At 50.9% G+C, this 20332-nt stretch overlaps 1 protein-coding gene across 1 annotated transcript; it reads left to right on the forward strand.

The window, feature by feature from the left end:
* The first annotated feature begins 3987 nt into the window (after nt 1-3987).
* Nucleotides 3988-7402, forward strand: LOC123151639 (UDP-glucuronate 4-epimerase 6). The gene has a single exon (XM_044571322.1). The coding sequence runs from the start codon at nt 5356-5358 to the stop codon at nt 6826-6828; it is 1473 nt and encodes a 490-aa protein (XP_044427257.1). The 5' UTR covers nt 3988-5355; the 3' UTR covers nt 6829-7402.
* Nucleotides 7403-20332: the final 12930 nt, after the last annotated feature.

Genomic DNA, 20332 nt, shown 5'->3' on the forward strand with positions numbered 1-20332 from the left:
CATATTCGACATAAGGGAAAGTTGTGCAATAAAGGAATACTATGAATTACTTTGGTATCCGGATACTTACGATTTCGCCAGGGGCTTGGCCCTGAGCGGCCACTCCTCTCCGCCGTTGTCGGCGTCGATGGAGTAGTCCGGAGGAAGGGTTTTCCCCTTCTTGGACCCTTCGGCCTCCCTAGTGAGGGTGGCCTTCCTTTTCTTCTCTCCTCCCGCTGGAGGGGGAGAGGTCTCTTCTTCCTCCTCCCTGTCTTCACGGGAGGAATGCGCCTTGGAGCCGTCGGATGATGAGCCCGACACCTCCTGGCGCCCGGCACTTTTTCGAGTCCCCGTGGCCTTCTTCGTGGCCTTCTTCTCTGGCACCACATAGGGTGCCGGAACCAGTAGCTTCACCAAGCGGGCATCGGCTGGGTCTTCGGGCAAAGGAGCCGGACAGTCGATCTGTCCAGACTTCGCCTGCCAATCCTGTCAAAGGTAAGGGAGCTTAGATCTCGCATAGAGTTAAACTATGAAAAACTAATACCCTGTAAAAGGTACAAACGACTTACCGCGCTAGCGTGACACTGCGCGCTGAATCCGCGATCCTCGGTAGCGGATGCGGGAGCCTCGGCGCCCTTGAAAAGCACCGTCTAGGCATCTTCGTACATCGTGTAGAAGAGCCTGCTCAGAGTTCGGTGCTGCGCCGGGTTAAACTCCCACAGATTGAAGGCCCGTTGTTGACACGGGAGGATTCGGCGGATGAGCATAACCTGGACTACGTTGACAAGCTTGAGTTGCTTGTCCACCAGGGTTTGGATGCATGTTTTCAGTCCAGTCACCTCTTCTTTGCTGCCCCACGACAGGCCCGTCTCTTTCCAGGACGTGAGCCGCGTTGGGGGTCCGGACCGGAACTCGGGGGCTGCGACCCACTCAGGGTCGCGCGGCTCGGTGATGTAAAACCACCCAGATTGCCACCCCTTCAGGGTCTCCACAAAGGAGCCCTCGAGCCATAAGACGTTGGGCATCTTGCCCACCATGGCGCCTCCGCACTCCGCCTGGTTGCCGCGCACCACCTTTGGCTTGACATTGAAAGTCTTGAGCCATAGGCCGAAATGGGGGTGGATGCGGAGGAAAGCCTCGCACACGACGATAAATGCCGAGATGTTGAGGATTAAGTTCGGGGCCAGATCATGGAAATCCAGGCCGTAGTAGAACATGAGTCCCCGGACGAATGGGTGGATAGGAAAGCCCAGTCCGCAGAGGAAGTGGGGAAGGAACACTACCCTCTCATGGGGCCTTGGGGTGGGAAGGAGCTACCCCTCTTCGGGAAGCCGGTACGCGATGTCGTTAGACAAGTATCCGGCCTTCCTCAGTTTTTTGATGTGTCCCTCCGCGACGGAGGAGACCATCCACTTGCCTCCCGCTCCGGACATGGCTGGATAAGGTTGAGGTGGGGAATGCGGACTTGGGCAATGGAGCTCGAGTGCACGAAAATGGATAGGCAAAAGAGGAAGAAGGCGTAGGTGAAAAGGTGGATCCTTATCCCCTTATATGGGTGGACGCAACTGCGTGTCCCCACCAGCCTGGTAAAACTCGCTTATCTCCAAGCGCCGTAATCAATGGCACGGTTGGGTTACCCATGCCCGTATTGATGAGAATCCCGGAATAAGGGGACACGATCTCTGCTTCGACGAGACGTGCCAAGGAAACCGCCTCGCGTGACGCGCTAAGGTGGGACAATAAAATGATTCGAATAAAGGCTTGGCCGTGGTATGATGTCACACTACGGAATACGTCAGCAGATTAGATTTGTGTAAATATTATTCTCTCTATGGCAATATGTGGAAACTTATTTTTCAGAGCCGGACACTATCTTTGTGTTCAAAATCTTCTATGAAGTACTTGGAGGAGGAACCCGCCTTGCAATGCCGAAGACAATCTGCGCGTCGGACTCGTCGTCATTGAAGCCTGGTTCAGGGGCTACTGAGGGAATCCTGGATTAGGGGGTGTCCGGATGGCCGGACTATACCTTTAGCTGGACTCCTGGACTATGAAGATACAAGATTGAAGACTTCATCCCGTGTCCGGAAGGGACTTTCCTTGGCGTGGAAGGCAAGCTTGGCGATACGGATATGTAGATCTCCTACCATTGTAACCGACTTTGTGTAACCCTAACCCTCTCCGGTGTCTATATAAACCGGAGGGTTTTAGTCCGTAGGACAACATACAGAACAACAATCATACCATAGGCTAGCTTCTAGGGTTTAGCCTCTCCGATCTCGTGGTAGATCTACTCTTGTACTACTCATATCATCAATATTAATCAAGCAGGACGTAGGGTTTTACCTCCATCAAGAGGGCCCGAACCTGGGTAAAAGTTCGTGTCCCTTGCCTCCTGTTACCATCCGGCCTAGACGCACAGTTCGGGACCCCCTACCCGAGATCCGTCGGTTTTGACAGCAACAGGCCCCCTCTGGTACTTATTTGCTCCAATAATTCTTATATATTCCATAAAAATTCTACGTGAAGTTTCAGCTCATTTGAAGTTGTGCAGAATAGGTAGCCTGACGTAGCTTTTTCAGGTCCAGAATTCCAGTTGCCGGTATTCTCCCTCTTTGTGTGAACCTTGCATATTATGAGAGAAAAGGCATTAGAATTACTCCAAAAAGCATTAAAAACATTATAAATAACAATAGGTAATCATGATGCAAAATGGACGTATCAATCTACCTCTAGATCGTATGCTGTGTTCTAAACCCTAAGGCTGGTAATTGTGATTGTGCCATTGCAGACTAAACCCTCTGGCTTGTATAGGTACCAGGGGTATCTAGGGCTACATATGGTCGGTTGTCAACTAGGAATAAACATGTCGAGAGTTCAAGTTGTCCTTGAAGTACACGCCAAGCCTTCGGCAGTGCCTGTCTTGATCATGTTTGCGTTCGAGGCTTCCAGAGTCCTTCCTTGTTGAGATTGGTCGGCTGTAAGCTCGGCCCAAGGACTGTGGTCCAACTAGGTTGGCACCCCCTAGTCCAGGACATCGTCACCCCTGGGTACCAATCTGAGATTTGATACAAAGGTTGAACACAAAGGATGAACTAGGCTTTCGAGATGAGATGGTGCTGATGGAGATATTGATGAAGATGATGATCCCCACATGGAACGAAGAGTTAGTGGTGATGAAAGCTTTGATTTTCCCCTCCTGGAGGGAAGTTTCCCCAACGGAATTGCTCCGCCAGAGAGCAAAGGTTCCCCGCCCAAGCTCTGCCTCACAAACGACGGCAGAAAGTCTCAAAAATTCTCTGTGATTTTTTTCTAGGGGTACATGGATTTTATGGCCAAAGGGCATTGGGTAGGCCACGCCACCTGTCCATGTGGCTGGATGGTGGGCCCCCTCTAGTATTAGAACCGCTCAATTTACTTGGATCAGAGGGAGTAACGAACATAACTTCCCTGCCAATCCGATCCTCCAGGAACGATGCATCTCATGCTGGCATCTCTTCCCTCGCATCGACTAAACACACTCTAGTTATAAAAAATACTAAAGAAACTCTATTACTCTATTTTCCGTTGACATCCTGAAGGTTCCAACTTTCAAGCTAGTTGAGTTCGGTGCATTGTTTGAAACATGGAACATATTTGATATTTTTTAGGTGCGTGAAACCCCTTTTCACGCCGGTCACTGTTTCCCTTCTTCCTTCCCTCTTGGACAGATCTTGTCGGAGAAGAAACAATCCCGTTGGAGAAGAACTAGGCCCACCATCTATCTTAGGATAAAATCATGGGTGGGGTAGGGATCGCCACAACCCCATTATTTATCTTAGGGGTGGTAATGGGGTAGAGCAGATCACCGGAGGTTTTTATGGGTGGTGCTGAGCTTAGAGGGATGGTCGGAGCGGGTGGCCAACAACGACGGTGGGGGAGGTTGAGGGAAGGGCCGGGTGGCGAGGCGGTGCGCGGTAGCTCCCGCCAGCCACGGGTGCATGATGGATAGAAGGTCCCAATACGAAATGAAAAACATTTAGTTTAAGTCGGATGATTTTCATCTGGCGCAAACCGCCTCCTTCTCATGACACGTGTCCCACGTGGGCCTCCCCACTGGCACGCCTTATCACGAGCATTGTTGCTCTCCACCGCAAAAATCTTATCCCCTGTTCTCTCGAGTCTTCTTCTTCCTCTCTTCGTATCATCTCGTCCTTGTCAATTTCACTTAGGCAGCAACAAAGACGTAGCTATGTGCATGGAGACGCCGGAGGAGATTCCCAGCCGCACTATCCATTCCCGTTTCAATGCTGCAGGAGAAGGCTTCGCGGGCGAGCGGCGCTGGCCGCGGGCACTGCAAGGCAGTGGCTTGGCTGCTGCTAGCCGTACGAGCCGCTCCACGGGGTAGGCGACGGCCAACGACCGCTGCATCACAGCTCTGGCGGCTTGACGACCGCTGCACCACAGCTCCAGCGGCCGCACGCCGCTGCTGCGGTGGAACTCCGCCGAGAAGTCTAGCGCTACAATGGAGCTTCCCCGTGGGACGGCCGGTGCTGCGATGGAGCTTCGCCGGCGCCGTCCAGTGTTGCATTGGAACTTCGTCGGAGGGCCGCCGGTGCTGCAATTGAGGTCCGCCGAGGTCGTCCAATGCTGCAGCGGAGCATCGCCGGGGTCGTTGAAGCTGCGCCGGAGCTGCAATGAAGGGTCGTTGGAGTTGCAATGGAGCGCCATAGAGCTGCTGCCGGTGCCGCATGGTGCGCCATAGAGCTGCTGTGTGGTTCTGCCATAGGAGGCTGTGAGCTGTCTGATCGTACGGCTGCGGAGTATCTGAACGGACGGCTCTGAGGGAGGCTTAAAACTGGATCAAATCATCCGACTGGTCCGTAGCAATCGCCATACGAAATAGGTCGTCGCGAAAATCAGGGGATTTTCACGTCTGTCCTGGGTGTGTTGGCCCAGAAGGAATGGTGCCCCCTGCCGCGTCCAAGGCAGAGAGACACACACAGTGGGAGGGAACGCGGGAACTACTATTTTTGTAGTTGTAGCAACGAACTTCTGTGCGTTGATTGGGCGGCCGCCTCCCCTCTTCCTCGCGACAAACCACAGCCCCACCCCCACGGTAACGTCGGTGAGCGATCGACCGGCGATCCTCCCGAGCTAAGCTAATCTGACCTACTTTTGGTTTTTGGAGCTAAACGGAGTAGCAGCACACAAATCAAGCAAAGCCGCGTCCTGAACCCTGCTGTCCCCTCCCCCTCGTTATAGCTCACTCTCACTCCCACCCCCACCCCCGCCACCACTCACCAGCTCGACTCCACCCCACTCCACTCGACCCGCGCGCACGCGGAGCTGGGCCGTACAGTACGTGAGCCCGTGAGCGAGCAGGGTACGGACTAAATGCCGCACCCGTCGTCGTCGTCGTCTTCCTCGGCCAGTGTGGACGCGGCCGCCAAGGGCGTCAAGCTCGAGCGGTACGCCAGCGGCGGCGCCGCGCTGCTGATGCGGCGCGCGGGGACCTCCAAGATCGTCGCGGCGTCCTCGCACCTCCTCTTCCGCGCCACCGTCCTCGCCACGCTCGCGCTCGTCTGCCTCTTCGCCGTGCACTACCCTTCCCTCCTCTCCCGCTCCTTCCGGCTCTCCGCCGCCGCCTCCTCTTCTTCCCCGCCGCGGCAGACGTCGCGGCACCGGAACCTGCTCGGGTCGTCGTCGGCGTACGCGGGCGCCGCGTGGGAGCGGGAGGTGCGGCGGAGCGCCACGCCGCGGCGGGACGGGGGGATGTCGGTGCTGGTCACGGGCGCTGCGGGGTTCGTGGGCGCGCACTGCGCGCTGGCGCTCAGGGCGCGCGGCGACGGCGTGCTCGGCCTCGACAACTTCAACGCCTACTACGAGCCGGCCCTGAAGCGCGCGCGGCAGCGGCTGCTCGCGTCGCGCGGGGTGGTGGTGTTCGGCGCCGACATCAACGACGCGGCCCTGCTCGAGCGGCTCTTCACCGTCGTGCCCTTCACGCACGTGCTGCACCTCGCCGCGCAGGCCGGCGTGCGGTACGCGATGCGGGCGCCGCAGACGTACGTGGCCTCCAACGTCGCGGGCCTCGTCAGCGTCTTCGAGGCCGCCGCCAGGCACGCCGACCCGCAGCCGGCGATCGTGTGGGCGTCGTCGTCGTCGGTGTACGGGCTCAACACTGACGCGCCATTCTCCGAGGACCACCGCACGGACCGACCGGCGTCGCTGTACGCGGCCACCAAGAAGGCCGGGGAGGCCATCGCGCACGCGTACAACCACATCTACGGTCTCTCCATCACCGGCCTCCGCTTCTTCACGGTGTACGGTCCGTGGGGACGCCCCGACATGGCCTACTTCTCCTTCGCCCGCAGCATCGTCGCCGGCGAGCCCATCACGCTCTTCCGCGCCGCCGACGGCACAGACGTGCGCCGCGACTTCACCTACATCGACGACGTCGTGAAGGGGTGCCTCGGTGCGCTCGACACGGCCGGTAAGAGCACGGGCTCCAAGTCCGGCAAGAAGCGCGGGCCGGCGCCCCTCCGCGTCTACAACCTCGGCAACACCTCGCCGGTGCCCGTCACCCGCATGGTGGCCATCCTCGAGAAGCTCCTCGGCAAGAAAGCGAACAAACGCGTCGTCACCATGCCGAGCAACGGCGACGTGCCGTTCACGCACGCCAACGTCAGCCACGCCGCGCGCGACTTCAGGTACCACCCCACCACCTCCCTCGACGCCGGCCTGCGGAAGTTCGTGGAATGGTTCCTCCAGTACTACAAGATCGACCCCGCGAAGCTCGCCAAGGGCAGCAGAGTCGGTACCAAGACTACCAAGAAGAAATCCAAGGGCGCCATGTCCGCGGCATCGTGAGGAGAGCGCGCGCGCCGCGTGCTTCCCGGCCCGGATGTCCAGTCCATCAAGTGTGCATTCTGTTCTCGTCGGAGGCCGGCGGTTGTCTTGCACAACTTTGTGAGTGCATCCCCCATTGTTTAAGCCATTGCTGCTGCTTTTCCCCCTTGATGATGCAACCATGCTAGAGCTCGGTGGGAAGGGAATCGTGGAGGTGGCAAGGCAAAGGAGAAGCGATTCTTTCTTCATAGCATAAGCAAAACCAAACTATTTTAGGGAAAAGGGATGGGGGGTATAGGTAAGATGACATGAGCCGTGGAAAGGGGCGAGGAGGACACGATAAAGATGAAGTCCTGGGCTTCCTTTTGGGACGGTTCAGGTTGTTTTTGCTCGGTTTCTTTTTTGTTTTGTCGGTCACTATCTTGTTCTTGCTCATATGGTTAATTTGTCTTGTGTTTTGTGAAAATGTCAACAATTGTGTACTCACGACGACAAGAACACAAGATGCTGTGGTGGATGCAAGTCCGTCCGAGCAGCTGCAGTTTTCTAGACTGCTAGAAATATTTGTTAAAGCTTGACGGTGGATTTGGTGCGATTTATTTCTGCATATGTGTAAACCTGTCCGATTCATGGCTTTTGTTCTCTGAACAAAACCATGTTGCTGCATGTGGAGCGTCCCTGACTTGTGCGTGCGTTTTCTTCTGATTTATGTGGGCATTATATGCGAGGTTTGGTGGCAAGCGAGGGAGAGAGTTAATTTGTTTGAGCCTTGGACTTGGTATCACTTCTTTCCAGTAGCATCACACCAGCCTTTCGTACATTGATGTTTCTTGCTGTCTACAAGGCGGCGTGATGACTGAAGTTGAACTAATGCACGAATCCTCTTGTGGAACTGTGAAGCTGCATGAGTATGAACTTAGGATTCCTACTAAACACAATGGCCATTGGTCAGAGATGTTTTGCAATACAATAATCGTTGTATTGATAGAGTATCGGTGCACGTATATATAAGTATTGGATAGGTTTCAACCTCAACTATACACAACTAGAAGGTGGGCCACAACACGTAATACTCCCTTTGTCTGGAAATACTTGTCCTAAATATTGTTGTATCCAGGGGCGAATCTACTAGGGGGCTTTAACAGGCTTGAGCCCCTCCTCCAGCACTGCAAGAATTTTTTTTACTACTAGTTTCATGGCCCAATTCAGCCACTTGCAAGCCCAACCCAACAGATATTGGCATGATACAGGCTTTGAGCCCACCCTCCAGTTTCTGTCTAGATTCGCCACTCGTTGTATCTAGATTTATTTTAATACAACCATTTTTAGGACAAGTATTTCCGGACGGAGGGATTACATGCAACACAAAATACAACTCAACACCCCCTCGTAGTCGAAGCGTCGCCAGAGGCATAGAGACTGGACCGAAACTCTTCGAAGACGAAAGTAGGCAATCCCTTAGTCATCACATCAGCAAACTGTTGCGACGTCGGCACGTGAAGAACCCGAACACGGCCAAGGGCAACCTGGTCACACACGAAGTGAATATCGATCTCAATATGCTTCGTACGTCGATGGTACACGGCTAAAGCATCGGATTTACCACGAAGAGGAAAAGTCCACACATAATGAGAATAATCATCTAAGATCACCAAGTAGTATAGATAGCCCATGTTACTTGCAACGGGAGACGTCCAAGCATCACTATGAAGCTATTGAAACGGAAAGGTGGAAACTGAAGTAGACGCACTAAAGGGAAGACGAACGTGCTTGCCTAACCGACATGCCTCACAAGAGTGCTCGTCGAGCTTATTACATGAGAAAGAGAAACTCCTAAGAATTTGACGTAATACGGTGGGGTTGGGGTGGCCCAAGCGAGCATGCCAGAGGTCAACACCGGCGGCAAGGGCGACGGGTGTGGAGGTGGAGGCGCCGACGTGCACGGGATAGAGCTGATTGGGACTGTCACATCGGTGAAGGATCATCCGGATACGGGCGTCTTTCACAGAAAAGCCAACACCGTTAAATTCAACAGTAAGTGGGTTCTCACGAGTAAGACGACGAACGAAAACTAGATTCGTGACTAATTCAGGTGAAACAAGAACATTAGACATAGTAATGGGTGTGGAAGTGGAGGGAAAACTAGTGCTACCGATATTAGTAATAGATAAGGAGGAGCCGTTGCCGACGGTGATACGAGTGAGTGTGCAAACAGGAGTGGAGGAGGTTAGGTTCTCAGGATGAGATGTCATGTGCGCAGTAGCACCTGAGTCCATGTACCACTCGCCTCCACCGACAGAGCTACTCGGCAACGACGCGGAGTGCTGGGCGGCGAGGAGGGTGGGGTCCCATGACACAGGTACCGGCGGCGGCGGGAGGCCCTCGTAGAGCGACGCCGAGGCGGGCGGGCCATAACAACCGAGGGAAGGCGACGGCGGGAGGCCCCCGTAGGGCGGCGCCGGGACGGGTGGACCATAACCGCCGACGGGCGACGGCGCAAGGAGGGCGCCGTAACCGGCGCCATTCGGCTAGTTAGGCGCGCCGATGAACGCCTGGTGGCCCGCAGGGAGAGCCTGCGGGTAGTGCGGCGCGGCTGGTGGAGCGGGGCCACCGCAGGTGGTGAAGTAGCCCGGAGAATCCATCAACGGGGCGGGCGAAGCATGGCCGCCGGCCATTGGCGGGGCCGGCTGCATGTGGGTGAAGGGAGCCGGCGCGTCTGCGTACATGTAGCCGAAGAGAGACAACGCGGCAGAAGACATCGCAGCTGCGGCGGTGGCGTCTGAAGGGAGGAGTTACGGCGACGGCCAGGGAGGAGCGGCGGTGCGTGGTGGGGATGGGCGGCGACGGCGATACGGGCGGCGGTGGCTGAAGAAGATGGGGTTGGCGCGGTTGCAAGAGGGCAGCGGTGATGGGGATGAGCGGCGACGGCTGGGTGCGACGACGGCGTGGGAGGATAGAGCGCGGCGGCGGCGGCGACGGCAAGGACCTGCGGCGGCGGCGGCGAGTGCAGCGGAAGGTGGCGTCGGAGAGAACCGGCGGCGGCGGGTGGAGGGAGCGGCGGCGGCACGATGGAGGAGCGGCGGTGGCGCGATGGAGGCGCGGCGGCGGTGGCGGCTAGCTAGGGTTAGGATCGACTTACGATTGATACCATATAAAGAGATGTTTTGCAATACAATAATCGTTGTATTGATGAGGTGCTGGTGCACGTATATATAAATACAGAGTAAGCCTCAACCTCAATTATACATAACTAAAAAATGGGCCACAACACGTAATACATGCAACACAAAATACAGCTCAACAGCCATCAGTATTCATCTGCCTAGCACCATATGCTTCAAGGGCGAATCCTGCCTCTGTGGAAGGGCCATTTGATCTAGATAAGCCTGCATTTCATGCCATGCTCCTGCAAGCCTGCGACAAAGTGTGAAGGGCAATGCAGTGAACATGGCCAACTAATAGGACCACACGCAGAGGAGAATACAGGCCAGCCGCATACATTTTTGTAGGCGGAACACAACAAAGAGGCTCCAGTTGAAGTCTGAGCTCTGAACTGTGGTGTTGGAGAATGAAGATTCAAAGCCTACCTGCATGCGCGCGTTTTTCAGCATAAGAGACACATAATTCATGAGGAGCATGCCATGGAGACAATCTGGAATTCCGGATCTGAATACCTGAAGCTTGACTTATACTGCAAAACTGTGGGTCGCAATCCCTTTATCAGTTGAGGTAATTGACGACGTTCTCATCTGCTGTGCTGCTTCAGGTCAAAAATTTATACTACTAGTACAGTAGTTGTTAATACAGCATTAGTATCCCGAGTTACTATTGCTTTCCAACTAAAAAATACCTTTTAATCAGATGTCAAATGCTAGACGCTTACAACTTAAGCTGCATTGCTCACTGCCCCAGTACAGCAGTACTATCGAACTTGGCTTGGCTGTTGCTGCTGGCTGCTGTACCCTAAGATTGGACCTCAAGGACAATGGTGAGCTGGAGAACTTTGCAGTCTTTGACTTGCATTTAGAGTAAAGTCAGGCAGATATTGACCTCGCCTGGGTCCCCTTGTGCCTCACCACTTGCACAAGTTCTAACCTAGGGTGAGTGGAGTACTAGCCTATGTTGCGGACGACCCTATTAGTGACCGATTACAAAATTACGACCTCATCCATATCCAGCCCATATCTAGGGCTATGGGGAGGCCCGGACGCACACTGGCCCATCCGCTGCGTGGCATCCGACAAACAGGACCCACCACATATTTCATCAAATCCCTCTGATTTAGTCGGACCAATCATTTTCCTCTCCTCTCCTTCGTCTGCGTCGGCGTTCCCCTAACTCTGCCGCCGTCCCGACCCCTCAGTGCCACCACCACCGCCACAAAATGTCTTCCTGCCAGTCTCGCCGCCTCGGAAGCCGGTGCGGCACATCCGTCTCTTCTCGGATTACACCTTGCCCTCTATGTGTTCGACAAATGTCCGAATGGTTTTTTTTGGATTTTTTGCAGGCAAAATGATGGATAAGGAGGAGCCTAATGAATTAATGCAACAGGAGTTCTTCGATTCATTGGATTCAGACGACCAAGATGATGATGATGAGCATCAAGGAGAAAATGGAGATAGAAGTGAAGCACATTCTGAACTTCAAGGGTTCAATCAAAGACAGTAGGGTTTTGAACTGGGACAGGGCCGCTGGCACACGATTGCTCTATAAGGACCACTTTCACTCCAGACCAACATTTTGTGAAACATTTTTTCGTCGACACTTTGTATGCGCATACCCTTGTTCTTGCGCACGGTGGAAGGAGTGGAGACACATGATCCCTACTTCAATCTCAAGAAGGATTGTTGCGGACAACTCTCATTATCTTGTTTGCAGAAATGCATGGCTGCTTTGAGGCGGCTTGCATTAGGTACGTACCACTGTCGATGCCGTTGGTGAGATGATCCGGATGAGGGATAGCACATGCCTTGATGTCACTGTGAGATTTGCCCGCGCTTGGTGAAGGTGTTTGGCGGGTATCTGAGAGAACCAACTATGCATTATATATTGCAGCGGCAAGAGGTTTTCCAGGTATGGTCGATTCAATTGATTGCATACATTGGCGATGGAATAACTGCCCCAAAGGTTTGTGCGGGATATACCAAGGTCACACCAAGGCGGCCATCAACGTACTAGAAGCAGTGGCATCAAGGAACTTATGAATTTGGCATGCTTTATTTGGTATGCCTCATTCTCACAATGACATAAATATGCTCCAGAGATCTCCTCTGTTCAAGAGCCTTTGTGATGGGAAAGCGCCACCGTGCAACTACACCATCAACAGGCACAACTACAACATGGAGTACTACCTTGCTGATGGTATCTATCCTCGATCGGCGGCATTTGTGTAGACCATATTCAATCTCTCTGCCAACAAACAATGTCATTTTACAACAATGCAAGTAGTAGCTAGGAATGATGTGGAGAGGGCATTCGAAGTGCTCCAACCTCGTTGAGGTATTGTTCGTGATACTGAAATGATGTGGGAATGATAGATTTTTGTAGCAGCTGATGACATGTTGTGTCATTTTGCACATTATGAATGTCCAATGCAGGGGTGAAGGGATAGTCCGAACCCATGATTTTGAGATGGCCGGAGTACAAATCCACATGCAGAGCAAATTATGAATTTCCTGGAAATGCATCAGAATCTTCAAGATCAACACATGTACATGCAACTACTCATGTGGAGCATATGCGGACTCACAATAAAAACCAATGAGTTAAATGTTTGAATTGTGCACTTCAAATAAATATTATGTTTGAACTACTAGCAACATCTTATTTACGTACGATATTCATGTGTATGGTCAATGTGCATGGATTTGCGTGGGTTTAAGATTTTGATTTGAGGACTCTGGTTGTGCCGTAGGACATTTGAGAGGCCGTCTGGGGTCGCATCCGGGCACGCCCGCGGACGTTTAGGGAGGGACGGATTTGCCAAGTCCGTTTTTAGATGCTCTAAGGGCATCTCAGCGGATTACTAAGACGCCCGCAAATGTTTGGACCAGACTTGTTTGGACACTTTTAGCCATACGGATAATCAAAACAGGCCAAAAGCACCGCAACAGTTGCATCTTCGACGACATATACCCCTCGACCGTATGCCTTGTGTAGTCTATCCAGGAGGACGTGCGTGCCTACGCCATGGCTCGTGCCACAAGGATCAACATGATATTGACGGAGACGTAGATTTGCTATGTTTGGGATGAGTTTCCCGTGTTCTTTTGCTCCGATCATCGTACACGAGCCCTCTAGTGTACGTGTTGTATGATGCTGGCCTTAGCTTTGTACTTCTCTAACTTCTTCTATCAATGAAAAGATACACAAGTTTTTGTGTAGTCGTGAAAAATAAAACGGCTGGACCAATTTGGATGCCCGAAATCCCACATACCATGCCTAAATCCAGGGGAGCTCGGGTAGGGTGGGGGTGGGGTCTGGTTGTCCGTTACGTCAGACCTACCGCAAACCCTCCTCCAGCTGGCTCCAAAACCCTCAAGATGCCTACATTCACACCGCTTGACTGTCCGTCTGCCTACCCCCATTGACGCCAGAGAAACACCTGAGAGACCTACTTTGACTGCCCATAATGAGCCTTCGCCGCTCCACTTGCCCAACTATTTAAAGTTGTCCGACCACCCCTGAAAACCCTGCCTCCAAGCATATTCTTCAACCATTCACATCCGTTGTCTCCTGCCTGAGCCCCTAGTTCCCCTCCGCCGGCCATCGACGCCATGGTGTAGAGCACGCTAACCTACTACAAGGTGTTCATGTCGCAGTGCCGCGTCAAAATCAAGGCGGAGGTCCACACCGCGAATGCCTGGCGCCAGGCCCGCATTGAAGCGGGCTCGGAGAAGGAGGGCGACCCCATGGACATTGCGGAGGTGGGGGAGGCGCCCGTGACGGAGGAAGCAATGGCCTCGACATCGCGTCAACGCCCCCCTTCACCATGATGCAGGCGGGTCAACAGTTCAACCTCGTGCTCCTGGATTCTAGTGGAGCATTGTGCACGGAGAGCAAGGATGCCGCCGGTGTGCCGCTGATTGCTGCGGAGTCGGACATCGTCGATGTGAACCCGGCGGTGGTCGTGTCCATGCAGAGTGCCCGCACGCTCGCCGCGAGCATCGCCCGCTCTGCATGAACGACGCGCGTCAGAGTAGCACGACTACGATGCCAAATAGCACATGTCAGCAACTTCGGCTTGTTCGCGCTAGCTGCCAACGACGACGAGGCCAGCGGCTCCAACGTGGGTCATCGACCTCACCTCTGACATGGATAAGTAGAGTAGGATTTTTTAGTTGCTTTTGGGGATCTTTTGCACTTTAAAAACTAATTCAAATATCAATGAAAAATGGTGTCCGTAGTCTTTTGTACTAGTACACAGTTGAATGGCCGACGTGACCGGATGTTGGTGGACACGTCTAGTTAGATACTCCTATTTGATGAGGTTTGTTTGGTGATCCGCTTTGGAAATGCTCTAATGTCTCTCGTCACTTTTCACCTGCAAAAGAGTTATGGATGCAGCTGGACCTGTATGTATGATGTCCTCATGTTTAGATTGCAGCCTGTCTTTTCACTTCAATTGCATCTTGCGTAATTTGTGCTCTTCTTACATGTCTTGTCGTTTGCCATAGCATTTGTGTGATAAAAGGGCTTGCGTGTCTGTACCTCATCGCTATACACTGAGTTAAATTTTGTACTGCGGCCAACTCCTTGCTACCTTTCAAGACGCATTCAAAGTTTCCTCCAGGGCAGATAAAGGCATCTTCAATTTGTATGTTAGCTTGTTGGTAAAATATGTCATGTCATCAACCAACATCTTAACATACAACAACTTCAATGGGTTATATCTAGTTTGCTCAATAGGATGTGAGATAATAAATGGGGTGCTCTCTCATTCTACATTGGAGCTTGTGCAATGGGTGTTGGTTCATGTACATACAACTTTCTCTCTTTCTTCATTTATTGATGACACATCATTAAAAATCTTATGTGGCAAAATCTACCAACAACTATCATACAATCATTGGAAATGCCCTAATAACTCTCGCATGTGCTTCCTAACATCCAGGTTCGATATAATAATATCTGAATTTAGTATGATTCGTTGCTTTGGTGCATGTCTCCAAAGGGCCAAAGGAAATGCAAGTAAAAGGAAAAACAAAAGCAAAAGAACTCACTGCACCACTGGTGGATGTAAAATTCTTTACACCTGTAGATTCCTGTTTGATCGCTACCACGCACTTCCTACGTTGTGGTGCTGATTAGTGGCTAAACTGCATCATTCAGAGACACCTGTGCATCAGATGATCCGGGGGCTCTTTCCCTGGCTCAATTTTTGGCCAGTGCAAGTGCAGGTGCACAGAGTCAATTCCTTCCGTAGAAGCACGGCAATCGCATAACGAGTGAGCCATTTTGTGTTCGCCACTCAGAAACTTTTCTGGGTCCCTGTCGCAGTATCGTGGTTGAGAGTTTCTCTGGCCCTTTTCTTGTATAGCGAATAACTGGTGCCTTGCACTTTCAGAGTTGACCGTGGGAAAGAAAGGCTAGCCACACTATGCAGGAAGATATATCTTAGGCCATCTTCAACGGCAACCCGCAAAATCCTCCCGTATCCGCCCGCGGATAGAGGACTAGTTCATGGACACGGATGCGAAATGACGCCATCCAACGCTGACCGCATATATTTTAAACTCTTTTTCAACGAACCGGATGAATTTCATGCAAACCGGCCAATATTTATCAAAGTTCAGGTAGAAAATAGCACAAATCATTCATACATACCATGTAAATTAAGTCTAGTACAACAAGATCTCAAATTCGACTAGATCCCGAATGTCCAATAAGTTTTTCATGAACACATCATGTTGTCCCACACATACTCCCTCTTCAGCTCCATCCAACAGCGTGTGCACGTAAATGACCGTCCCTCTATCATGTGGTACATCACGACAACACGTGCGAGATACATATAACGTGTAGACCAACATCGAGTGAATGAATCAATCAACAAGTTGAGCAAAAGGAAGAAAAACTTACGATCTCGTCTTCTGCCGCGTGCAATGGCCACCTTGCCTCGAGCTGACGAACCACGTTGCAAAACTTGGTGACGCTGATCTAGATAGCGTGCCACCGATATGCCAACGACCTCGCGTTGTGTGGTTGAATGATGTACATGTCGTAGGGCATAAACTGCTTTCGTGCGTGAAACTTTTCATGCACTTGCTCCTAGAAGCGCTCCCCTCTGCTCCTGCCTATGAAATCCGTGGATACGGCCGACCACACATCGCACAACAACTCATCTCCATGGTCGAGTAGCCGACCATCCTTCGTACTCTAAAAAATGACATAGCATTTGAAAAAAGCTCAATGGCATTTGACCGAACACCTTTCCGGTGTGGTGTCCACCATGGAGGTCGTCGACAGGGGGCCGAGTGTACCTGGGTACAAACGGCTCCAGGATGGAAAGCTCCGTCGTAACGGCGAGCGGGCGCGTCGGTGCTGAAGGAAATATGCCCTAGAGGCAATAATAAAGTTATTATTTATTTCCTCATATCATGATAAATGTTTATTATTCATGCTAGAATTGTATTAACCGGAAACATAATACATGTGTGAATACATAGACAAACATAGTGTCACTAGTATGCCTCTACTTGACTAGCTCGTTGATCAAAGATGGTTGAGTTTCTTAGCCATAGACATGAGTTGTCATTTGATCAACGGGATCACATCATTAGGAGAATGATGTGATTGACTTGACCCATTTTGTTAGCTTAGCACTTGATCGTTTAGTTTACTGCTATTGCTTTCTTCATGACTTATACATGTTCCTATGACTATGAGATTATGCAACTCCCAAATACCGGAGGAACACTTTGTGTGCTACCAAACGTCACAACGTAACTGGGTGATTATAAAGGTGCTCTACAGGTGTCTTCGATGGTGTTCGTGGAGTTGGCATAGATCAAGAATAGGATTTGTCACTCCGATTGTCGGAGAGGTATCTCTGGGCCCTCTCGGTAATGCACATCACTATAAGCCTTGCAAGCAATGTGACTAATGAGTTAGTTGCGGGATGATGCATTACGGAACGAGTAAAGAGACTTGCCGGTAACGAGATTGAACTAGGTATTGAGATACCGACGATCGAATCTCAGGCAAGTAACATGCCGATGACAAAAGGAACAACGTATGTTGTTATGCGGTTTGACTGATAAAGATCTTCATAGATGTAACACCCACGATGCGGCTATAACTCCCACGTGTCGGAGCACGACTTAGAGGCATAACCGTATTGTAGGCAATGTCGCAAGAGGGGTAATCTTTATACATCCCATGTACTGAATAAGAAAAGAGGTACATAGTTGTCTTACAATCACCACTTGATCATAGTTTCTCGACCGTGCAACTATGTACCTCTTTTCTTACTAGACCATGACGAACTTGCGAACTATGAGGAAGCGATGATGAGCCCAGATTCCGCGAAATGGTTTGAGGCCATAAAATCTGAGATATGATCCATGTATGAGAACAAAGTATGGACTTTGATGGATTTGTCCGATGATCGGCAAGCCATAGAAAATAAATGGATCTTCAAGAGGAAGACGGACGCTGTTGATCCATTTTAATTAAGTTAAGTTTCAGGTTTTCTACAATCGGACATTAACAAATTCCCATCTGCCCATAACCGCGGGCACGGCTTTCGAAAATTCAAATCCCTGCAAGGGTGTCCTAACTTAGCCCATCACAAGCTCTCATGGTTAACGAAGGATATTCCTTCTCCCAGGACGGCCCGACCAGACTCGGAATCCCGGTTACAAGACATCTCGATAATGGTAAAACTAAATCAGCAAAGCCACCCGAATGTGCCGACAAATCCCGATAGGAGCTGCACATATCTCATTTTCAGGGCACACCGGATTGTCCAAACTTCCGGTAGGCCAGCCCAGAGTTGCCCCTGGTGGCCACCGGCGGCTGACAAGTTGGATCAACACTCAGAGGAGCACTGGCCCGGGGGGGGGGGGTTAAAATAAAGATGACCCTTGAGTCCGCGAATGTTGGGGAACGTAGTAATTTCAAAAAAATTCCTACGCACACGCAAGATCATGGTGATGCATAGCAACGAGGGGAGAGTGTGATCTATGTACCTGGTAGATCGACAACGGAAGCGTTTGGTTGATGTAGTCGTACGTCTTCACGGCCCGACCGATCAAGCACCGAAACTACGGCACCTCCGAGTTCTAGCACACGTTCAGCTCGATGACGATCCCCGGACTCCGATCCAGCAAAGTGTCGGGGAAGAGTTCCGTCAGCACGACGGTGTGGTGACGATCTTGATGCACTACTGTTGCAGGGCTTCGCCTAAGCACCGCTACAATATTATCGAGGACTATGGTGGAAGGGGGCGCCGCACACGGCTAAGAATATGATCACGTGGATCAACTTGTGTCTATGGGGTGCCCATTGCCTCAGTATATAAAGGATGGAGGAGGAGGAGGCCGGCCAAGGCAATTGGTGCGGCCAGGATGTGGAGTCCTACTAGGACTCCAAGTCCTAGTAGGAGTCCACCAAGAGGGGAGGAAGGGAGAAGGAAGTGGAGGAGAAGGAGAGGTGGCCGGCCCCCTTTTCCCTAGTCCAATTCGGACCAGAGGGGGGGGGGGCGCAGCAGCCCCTTGGCCCTTTCTCCTCTTCCCACTAAAGCCCATCAAGGCCCATTGCTTCTCCCGTAACTACCCGGTACTCCGAAAAATACCCGAATCACTCGGAACCTTTCCGATGTCCGAATATAGTCGTCCAATATATCGATCTTTACGTCTCGACCATTTCGAGACTCCTCGTCATGTCCCCGATCTCATCCGGGACTCTGAACTCCTTCGGTACATCAAAACTCATAAACTCATAATATAACTATCATCGAAACCTTAAGCATGCGGACCCTACGGGTTCGAGAACAATGTAGACATGACCGAGACACGTCTCCGGTCAATAACCAATAGCGGAACCTGGATGCCCATATTGGCTCCTACATATTCTACGAAGATCTTTATCGGTCAGACCGCATAACAACATACGTTGTTCCCTTTGTCATCGGTATGTTACTTGCCCGAGATTCGATCGTCGGTATCTCAATACCTAGTTCAATCACGTTACCAGAAAGTCTCTTTACTCGTTCCGTAATACATCATCTCGCAACTAACTCATTAGTTGCAATGCTTGCAAGGCTTATGTGATGTGCATTACCGAGAGGGCCCAGAGATACCTCTTCGACAATCGGAGTGACAAATCCTAATCTCGAAATACGCCAACCCAACATGTACCTTTGGAGACACCTATAGAGCTCCTTTATAATCACCCAGTTACGTTGTGACGTTTGGTAGCAGACAAAGTGTTCCTCCGGCAAACGGGAGTTGCATAATCTTATAGTCATAGGAACATGTATAAGTCATGAAGAAAGCAATAGCAACATACTAAACGATCGGGTGCTAAGCTAATGGAATGAATCATGTCAATCACATCATTCTCCTAATGATGTGATCCCGTTAATCAAATAACAACTCTTTTGTTTATGGTTAGGAAACATAACCATCTTCGATTAATGAGCTAGTCAAGTAGAGGCATACTAGTGACACTCTGTTTGTCTATGTATTCACACATGTATTATGTTTCTGGTTAATACAATTCTAGCATGAATAATAAACATTTATCATGATATAAGGAAATAAATAATAACTTTATTGTTGCCTCTAGGGCATATTTCCTTCAGTCTCCCACTTGCACTAGAGTCAGTAATCTAGTTCACATCGCCATGTGATTTAACAGCAATAGTTCACATCACCATGTGATTAACACCCATAGTTCACATCGATATGTGATCAACACCCAAAGGGTTTACTAGAGTCAGTAATCTAGTTCACATCGCTATGTGATTAACACCCAAAGAGTACTAAGGTGTGATCATGTTTTGCTTGTGAGATAATTTTAGTCAACGGGTCTGTCACATTCAGATTCATAAGTATTTTGCGAATTTCTATGTCAACAATGCTCTGCACGGAGCTACTCTAGCTTATTGCTCCCACTTTCAATATGTATCTAGATCGAGATTTAGAGTCATCCAGATCTGTGTCAAAACTTGCATCGACGTAACTTTTTACGACGAACCTTTTTGTCACCTCCATAATTGAGAAATATTTCCTTATTCCACTAAGGATAATTTTGACCGCTGTCCAGTGATCTACTCTTAGATCACTATTGTACTCCCTTGCTTAACACAGTGTAGGGTATACAATAGATCTGGTACACAGCATGTCATACTTTATAGAACCTATGGCTAAGGCATAGGGAATGACTTTCATTCTATTTCTATCTTCTGCCGTGGTCGGGCTTTGAGTCTTACTCAATTTCAGACCTTGCAACATAGGCAAGAACTCTTTCTTTGACTGTTCTATTTTGAACTACTTCAAAATCTTGTCAAGGTATGTAC

This window comes from Triticum aestivum, chromosome 7A, assembly GCF_018294505.1.
Source record: "Triticum aestivum cultivar Chinese Spring chromosome 7A, IWGSC CS RefSeq v2.1, whole genome shotgun sequence".
NCBI classification, from domain to species: Eukaryota; Viridiplantae; Streptophyta; class Magnoliopsida; order Poales; family Poaceae; genus Triticum; species Triticum aestivum.